The sequence below is a fragment of the Sardina pilchardus genome, chromosome 10, assembly GCF_963854185.1.
Source record: "Sardina pilchardus chromosome 10, fSarPil1.1, whole genome shotgun sequence".
In the NCBI taxonomy this organism is placed as follows: domain Eukaryota; kingdom Metazoa; phylum Chordata; class Actinopteri; order Clupeiformes; family Clupeidae; genus Sardina; species Sardina pilchardus.
Genome location: NC_085003.1, coordinates 29,121,310 through 29,129,318, shown reverse-complemented (window position 1 = coordinate 29,129,318; position 8,009 = coordinate 29,121,310). Strand labels below are relative to the sequence as shown.

Genomic DNA, 8,009 nt, shown 5'->3' with positions numbered 1-8,009 from the left:
CCAAAATTATCACCCATTTGATTGACTTCTGTGGTCTCCCATTGGTGGCTCCCAGGGAATAAAGCAATAAAAAAAACCAACTAGGTCACTGACCAAAAACACCCGGAAGAAAACAGGATCATCACTCATATACTGTGAGCAAACACTTGGATAAACAGCTTTCAACACTACATAGGAAGAACGCTGATGTCACCATGTCCGTAACTTCCACCACACTGAAAAAAATGTTGCCCAAGGTAATGTGAGATTCTTCATTTTCAAAATATTCCACAGTTTCATAAACTTCCTTTTATCTGGCTGTCCATTATAGTTTTCTACTGTAGTCACAAAATGATATTGTCTATGTGTAGACATGTTTTGTTTCACTGTGGGGAGCTACAGTATGGACTCCTATGATTATTTCTGTCAATATTTGGCATTTAAATGCAATATTATGGAGTATATAGAATTTAAATGCGGTGAACTGGTAGCTGGTGTTTATGCTTACAATTGTGATCCCATAGAAATATCACCATAAGAAAGAAACTATTGCTGAAGTTCTTGCTGCCTTGTCTCAAAATAAGCACCTTGTGCCAGTGATGGACAAATTTGGTAGGTTCATCATTACAAATGACGTCTTAATAATAATGTCTATAATTACTCCATACATAAATGAATTAAACTAACTGAAACAATCATCCTTGTAGTTTTCAATGATGGCACCACAAAGACCTTACTGAGCTTGTCTGGAACCATTCGGATGTCCTATGGCGGTAAGAACTCTACACTTTACATTTGCAAGATGACAAACAAGAACATATTGTAATACTTTATGGCCAGCCATCACCAAAGAGGGTTTATTGTCAGGTCCAAAGAATGACATGGTACAATATTTTATATTGCACAAAAGTCAATTTCTCCCTTCCATAACAGACAAAGGATACAATATTCCTGTAACTTTATGGCTTGATGAGAGTTACCCTCGAACTGCCCCTATCTGCTATGTGAAGCCCACGTGCGAGATGAAGATCCTTCCAGGAAAGCATGTCAACAGCAACGGGGAGATACAGCTGCCATACCTCAAAGAGTGGAGACACGTGAGTGTATAGGAAAACTAAGTTTGAGACACTAATATCTAATTCTTATTCTTAAATCTTAATTTATTTGTTTTTGCTATATAATTGGCGTTCCGCTTTGCACTCCTTATTACCACCATTCCAGCTAACTAACTGCTGTATATTTGCCCCAACAGACTGTATGTGACCTGCATACTTTGATCCAGGTGCTATCTCTGACCTTTGGGGAGAGTCCTCCAGTTGGACTCCGTCTTACCAAAGAAGAGTCTCAATCTAACTGTAAGAATATCATTGGTTAATAAATTCCTTTCCTTTATACAACTTTATACATGTGTCAAGTTATGATGGCTGTATTGAGCAAGCAAAGAGAAGAGGATTTATTGTTCTGTCCTGCTGACTTTGCTCATTAAACACTATGAACTGTGAACCATGAGCTTAACTAACACATTCTATTTAGCTCTCTCTGTGCTCCCAATTCCTGTTGAAGGATTCAGGAGACAGAGTTGATTGACCTTATAATGTAGGTCTATGTATCAGCTACTCTCCAGTCGTTTCAAATCATTAGTCAAGACATGTATCATAAAAAAAACTATCAGCTTTCTGACCTCAAATATGTAGCAAGTTGATAAGAAGGAATGTTCAGCCCCAGTTTCAAAAGGGTTTAATGAGTAAAGTCAGGAGGACAGAACAAGAAATCCCCTTCTCTTTTATTGTTTAATACACGACCATCATAACTTGACACATACAGTATGTAAAGTTTTATAGTAAAGGACAGACATTTAAATTGCTAAATCATTGCTAAAACCTTAAAAGGCCCAAAGCTTTTGTGCTGCAGCTGTGTAAGGAGAGTTTGTCACATTTTGTTAATAACTGTTGTACTTGTCACTGTTTTAGGTGCAGCACAGCAGAGACACTCCAATATCTATTCAACTCCAGAGGGTCACTCATACATGTTACTGAGACAAGATGATGGGCTCTCAATTCAGAGGGAAGATGAAACATGTTGCTAGTAGCTATCTCTTTGTTTCTCGTTTCTTGTTTCGTTTTTGTCTTTGTTCTTTTTGCGTTTTAAGCATTTTACTGTGAAGCACTTTGGTGCGGCTCAGCTGTCTGTAGATGTGCTACAGAAATGAAAAAAATCTCTTGATCTCTCACGTCTTCACTATAAGTTGAGGTTTTGCACTTTCTGTTTACTCATGCACTCATTTGATTAACCTGTACAGAAGTTGAAATGTTGTGAGACCTGCCTAATTACCTCCACCAAGGAGGTTATATTTTCATCGGGGTGGGTTTGTTTGTTTGTTGGTTTGTTTGTCTGTTCGCAAGATAACTCTGTTTCAAATATGTTTATTGGGATGTTCGCAAGATAACTCAAAAAGTCATGGATGGATTTCGGTGAAATTTTCAGGGAAGGTCTGAAATGACCCAAGGAAGAAATGATTACATTTTGGGAGTGATCCATATCACCGTCTGGATCCAGCCCAGGAGGCGGTTATGTTTTCGCTTGGCAGAGGTCTGCGCTCTCCGAGTACTTTTCGGGTTTGTTATATAGTTTGTTTGGGTTAATTGCGGAGGAGGACATGCTTCTTTAGCCTACTTTTGGTTGGTTGGTTGATAATGACGAATTCCAAAAGTGGATTGTGTTTTTGTAAGAGAAGTGTATAGACATTTGATCCATTCCCAATTTGTATGTTTAACAAATGATAACTCTGAAGAAAGCTGTATTCCTTTATATGCAATAATTATGGGAAAAATAAAGTTATGTCTGAAAGGTCATTCCTGTTCTCCTGTGAAACATATTTGCACCTCATAATAATCTAACTGGAACCTACTTGACATCTTTGACAGATATTGATCTTCCATATCCAGACAGTGTTTGGCAACAATTTTAGTGCAGTATTTTTTAGTTCCTTTAGTCCTTTTGGCTTTGATTTAAAGTTAGTGGACCTGAGTTTCAATTTTTGTAACCACAATTTCAGTCAATATTTCTCTCAGGTGAATGATACTAGGCTACGTTACTGATTCTAGCTGCGTATTCAGCGGTTGAGAATGTGCTACAGCCTTGGTGCACCTGTCATACACATATGCCTAACGTTTATGAGGGACCAGGCAGCAAGGCAATGGGGATGCAGAGATAACGTTTTCAAAAAGGGATTTATTCCAACAAAACATAAAAAGGGTCAGAAATCAGAACTTGAAATCATAACAAAATCTTCAAATAATTCGTAAGAGATAGTTCTCCGGCCTAGAGCTACAAAACAGAACTGAACTTAACTCAAATCAAATCTGGATAATGTTGACTCAAACAGAACTAAACATAATAAACTGACCTCTTACAATGACACACTGGGGAAACATAGTTGGCTGATCAGACCATTCAGGAAACACAAGGGAAGACTAAGACTAATGACATTTACAAGAAGACACATTCAAGGTAAGAAAGTAAAACATTATACAAAAAGGACTACCGGTAACTAAGGGGGAATAAAACAAACACAAGCACATTAATGTCTAAGCATTAGAGAACTCCGGCCAACTCCGTTGTTTGGTCACTGAGTTTTGTCGGCAGGAAATCTTTTAAATTGGTGCCACCTATGAGCTATCCTGCTAGAAGGTAGTGTTACCACACAAATGCTATGCATGAACATGAACCAGATCCTTACGAGACACCATTATGCATATTTAGCTCAGTAATTGTGAAGAAATGGTGTAAATCTATAAATCCATTGTTTGTTTTTTTCCTACCGACAGTACCTCAAACAACAGAGGCCTATGTTGAAAGTGACCCGAGTTCCCCTGTGTCTTCTCTTACAGTTTACTGATCTTGGTTTAGTTTCAGAAAGGCATTTCTTTCCCAGATCATTCTTGCCCTCTTGCATTGTGACCTTGTCAGGTCGTCTGTGAAGCTAAACGCCCGCTCAGCAAAAGCCTGTGATGCCGGCATTGCAAGTAAATCTAGTGCCAGAGGCTTCAAAGTCACATATGTCATTGAGTTCTGTGCCAACCAAAAGTCCATGCCACTCTCAAAATCTGAAATGTTCTGAGATGAAGAAAGCTCCTCTTTGTATTTTCTCAACTCCTGTAGAGTCTTGGTCATGGGTGGCTTTGGCTGTTTGGAGGATGCCAACTTGGCAGACAGAAACCTAAATCGCGGTCGCTTTGACAGAGGCTCCTCTTTGACGTCCTCCCACGATGCGTCCCCGTAATCTTTATCCGACTCGTCCTCGTTCTTTATCGTGGTGGATGCGCCGAGGACAAATTTTTCCGCTTCGTTCAAAAGCTCCTGGACTCCATCGTCTGTGTTGTCTATGAGAGCGTCTCTGGAAACGGTCGGATCCAGAAGGCAAGCAGCTGCTGCAAGCGGAGAAAACTTGGTCTCACTGGGAAACAGGAAGCAGCTGAAACACTGTTCCAGGTTAACTTTCATCTTGTGTGCCAGACCCCTCAGGTCTCTGTGAGCCGATTCCAGGGAGAACTGGTTGAGGTGAGAGGTCAAGTCCAGTAACGCTGGCACAATCAAAGACAGCGACATTGTATCACTTTGAAGGGTTTTTACATGGTGAGCAAAGGGCAGCAAGAGATCTCGGAGAGCGGTTATCTTCAACCACTCGTCTGGCAGGAGACAACACCAACCCATTTCATTTGCAACTTGCACTACAGAATCTTTCCCCTGGATAAGGTGTGACATCATCTGATAGGTGCTGGACCACCTTGGCACACGGTCTTTTATTAGAGTAAGTCCACATGGCTGGCCAAGCTTTTCCATTGCATTTGAAGACCTGCAAAACTGTTTGACAACAGCTCTCACCTTTTCCAAAAGATGTGTAACAGACACTTCTTTGTAGAGCATGTTGACGACCACCTGTAATGTGTGAACAAAACAGGGTGTTCGCTCAATAGTAAGGGCTCCATACCTTTGAAGCAGATCAGAGAGACAGAAGACTTCAATGTTATTTGCATGGGAAATTCCTCTCTACCTTAAAGTACAATACATAATTATTTAACCAAAATGTAAAGGTGTGTTGGTGGGACTGAGCAGAGAAAATGGTGTAACTACAATATGTTTATGAATGAACTGTGGATACTTCTGGTCAGACATGACCACACTGTTAGCTTTAAGTGCTAGCCTATATGTTACAACAACAAGTGATTGCATTTTTCTTCAATCATTCAGATATTATGTTTGACACATTATGTTTAAAAGAAAAGTGTGACACTGCTTGCTTCATGATGCATCCAATTTATTGATAAACTGAAGTTTCAGTCAGTCAGACCTTCATCAGAGTCATATCATGTTTAAAATTCTCTAACGGGCTTACCTTGTCTCCTCATCCTCATATTCTCCATCACTCCTCTCATCGTCTTCTGAATCAGCTGAGCTGGGTTCCTCCTCCTCTGGTCTAAACGCAGCAGCCATTTTGCCCCCATTACTTGTGATGATTGTAAGAATCTTATTTTCTGGTATTCCCCACAGTTCAGTGCACCGGTCAAGACAAACTTTGATAGAATGGGCAGCATGTGGATGGGAGATCTCTTCAAGACTGAGTAATATGTGTTGAGCTTGGTTCTGCACGGGGCAAAAGTAACATGCACTTATGCTAAGGAAGGAAGCCCCGAGTCCCTTGGTTGTCCAAATACCAAGACCAATCGTTAATTTCCGTGCAGTGGCCAGTCTGTCTTTAAATTTCTTCCTTTCATCCTCATAAATACTTTCAATGAGATTGCTGATCTTGGTTTTATTTGGGATTTTCAGCCTACTATCAACCACTGCCATCATGCTAACGAAGTCCTTGTCCTCCACTGTCTGGAGCGGTAGACCCGTACGACCTATCCACAGGGCTAGAGCTCTCTCAATCGCTTGGTCTTGTTCTTGTGTGTCTGGATGATACACTGGTTCCAAAGTCAGCACGTTCTGATTGGTTGTCTGAGGTTTCTCATCTTCACTGCTTGCATTCTGCTGGCCATCTAGAGTCTCGTTTAGAGTTCTGACCTGGAGGATAAAATAGGTTATATATTATTTCTACAGGCAACTGAATAACTTCTTATGGCAACCTACGATAATGGTATCAAACAAAATCTGTTCCCTGCTATTAAGATCACAAAGAAGTAACTTAAAATCAAAAGATGTACAGATATTGTACATAGGACATGTTGCATTTCCATGCACTTGTACGGTAATTCTTTGCCGTTCTTGTTTTTTATCATCACCATCATAGTTAGCTCATACCTCCAGGATAGCTCCTGAATGCTTTGCGTTGAGGTGATATTTCAGACTTGATGAACTCCTATGGTACGAAAATTCCTTGTTGCAGAAATTGCAGAGAACGGTGCTTTTGTCAACAGTTCCGTCTGGGCATATTTTAAACCCAAAGGATCCATTCACTGGACCAAACAACGTTTTCTGGTTTTCCTCCACTGGTTCAAACATCAGAATGTTCTGATTGGTTGTCTGAGGGTTCTCCTCTTCACTGCTTGCATTCTGCTGGCCATTTAGAGTTTCCATGACCTGGAGGATAAAATAAGTTTAATATTAAATCTACAGGAGACTGAATTGACTTATTATGGCAACCTACTGTTATTGAATCGAATAAAATGTTCTCTGCTATTAAGATCACAAGGAAGCCAAATCAAAAGATGCAAAAGCCCATCTTCAGAAACCAAAAGGGCAAACTGCAAAGCTGATGCACCAAAATAGTTATATTCCAAGCACTAATAGGGGTTATGCAACCGACGGGCAACCTTCAAGAATGTATTAAATAAATGTTTACAATAAAAACACTGATTGTAGTGTAGCCTTTTTTATATCTCATGTTTTTTTACACAGGAGAACGGGTGATGATTTAGAGATTTGGATACTTTTGCCACTGTACACTCCCACCTCCCACATAGATAGATAGATAGATAGATACTTTATTGATCCCCAAGGGGAAATTCAACATGTATGCCCTGTGCACAACATGATAACGTTCACTATATTCTATGCAGTCTACTGTAGGTATCGAAAGTAAAGGGCCTGTTTTGAAGTTAACTGATGGTTTATATCAGCACCTCCGAGTGGTCTGTGAGTGACGTAAGCTTGTGGTGTAACCACTATGATTACTCTAGTTTAGCAATGATGAGTTTTACATGCACAAGCAGAGATTTGCTTAAAGGCCACCCCAAATGTAGGCCTACAGCAATTCAGCGCTGAGCTTGAGTACTTTCTTGTCATTGCTAAAAGACTAGATAACAAAAAAGCTATGACATTGCTTACACACAACAATAATGTCCCCTAGATAATTGTTGCTTCCTTGTACTCTTGTCTTTTAATTTATTTACTTATTCTCTTTGCTTTGTGCACCTTGTAACTTATTTTGTATAACTGCAGTGTTTCACATTTGTCTCATTGTCTTGTCTGCGTTTGTGCATTTGCATTATGTCTTTCATAATGCAAGTAAAAAACAAAAATCTAGCAAAAACTAGCAGCTATCTATCCCTCTATCAAACAGCCGTAGGGACCAACAGTATTACCCTATCCACCAGCAGAACATCTAATTAACAGTTAATAACAACCACCATACCACCCACCACCCTAGGAACAATCTTTCTGCTTGCACTATCTGTAACTATAACATATCTGTGTACTATAGCATATTTTGCTTTTGAATGCACTTAATTATTTGCAGTTCGAGTTTGTTATCATCATCACAGCTAGCTCGTACCTCCAGTTTAGCTCCTGAATGCTTTGCATTGAGGTGATATTTCAGACTTGACGAACTCCTATGGTACGAAAATTCCTTATTGCAGAAATTGCAGAGAACGATGTTTCTATCAACAGTTCCGTCTGGGCATATTTTAAACGCAAACGATCCATTCACTGGACCAATTAACGTTTTCTTGTTTGCCTCCTTCATTTTTGCCCGGGTCAAGGGTCGTCTTCTTCTGCTTTTTTGGTTCATTGGCGTGTTATGCCTA

General features: G+C 39.9%; 2 protein-coding genes across 3 annotated transcripts; one reads left to right on the top strand and one right to left on the bottom strand.

Annotated features, from left to right (window-relative positions):
* The first annotated feature begins 144 nt into the window (after window positions 1-144).
* zgc:123278 (uncharacterized protein LOC641569 homolog) lies at window positions 145-2,065 on the top strand. The gene is made up of 6 exons (XM_062546510.1): window positions 145-236; window positions 504-591; window positions 687-752; window positions 913-1,076; window positions 1,232-1,334; window positions 1,950-2,065. The coding sequence occupies exons 1-6, from the start codon at window positions 195-197 to the stop codon at window positions 2,063-2,065; spliced, it is 579 nt and encodes a 192-aa protein (XP_062402494.1). The 5' UTR covers window positions 145-194.
* Window positions 2,066-3,190: 1,125 nt separating this feature from the next.
* Window positions 3,191-7,963, bottom strand: LOC134094702 (uncharacterized). Of its 2 annotated transcripts, none has more exons than XM_062548326.1 (4): window positions 7,757-7,963; window positions 6,283-6,561; window positions 5,375-6,045; window positions 3,191-4,969 (listed from the first exon to the last, which is right to left on the bottom strand). In XM_062548326.1, exons 1-4 carry the CDS (start codon window positions 7,946-7,948, stop codon window positions 3,871-3,873), a joined length of 2,241 nt encoding a protein of 746 aa, XP_062404310.1. In that variant the 5' UTR covers window positions 7,949-7,963; the 3' UTR covers window positions 3,191-3,870. The 2 variants fall into 2 exon arrangements, with proteins under 2 accessions (XP_062404310.1, XP_062404311.1); XM_062548327.1 differs by having other exon boundaries at window positions 3,191-4,917.
* Window positions 7,964-8,009: the final 46 nt, after the last annotated feature.

Coding starts and splice junctions, on each gene's coding strand:
- LOC134094702 (XM_062548326.1), bottom strand. CDS start 7,948: ATGAAGGAGGCAAACAAGAAAACGTTAATTGGTCCAGTGAATGGATCG. Junction 6,562..7,756: donor ATTCAGGAGCTAAACTGGAG/GTACGAGCTAGC, acceptor TTTATCCTCCAG/GTCATGGAAACTCTAAATGG. Junction 4,970..5,374: donor TATGAGGATGAGGAGACAAG/GTAAGCCCGTTA, acceptor TCTGCTTCAAAG/GTATGGAGCCCTTACTATTG.
- zgc:123278 (XM_062546510.1), top strand. CDS start 195: ATGTCCGTAACTTCCACCACACTGAAAAAAATGTTGCCCAAG. Junction 1,077..1,231: donor ACCTCAAAGAGTGGAGACAC/GTGAGTGTATAG, acceptor TTGCCCCAACAG/ACTGTATGTGACCTGCATAC. Junction 1,335..1,949: donor AGAAGAGTCTCAATCTAACT/GTAAGAATATCA, acceptor TCACTGTTTTAG/GTGCAGCACAGCAGAGACAC.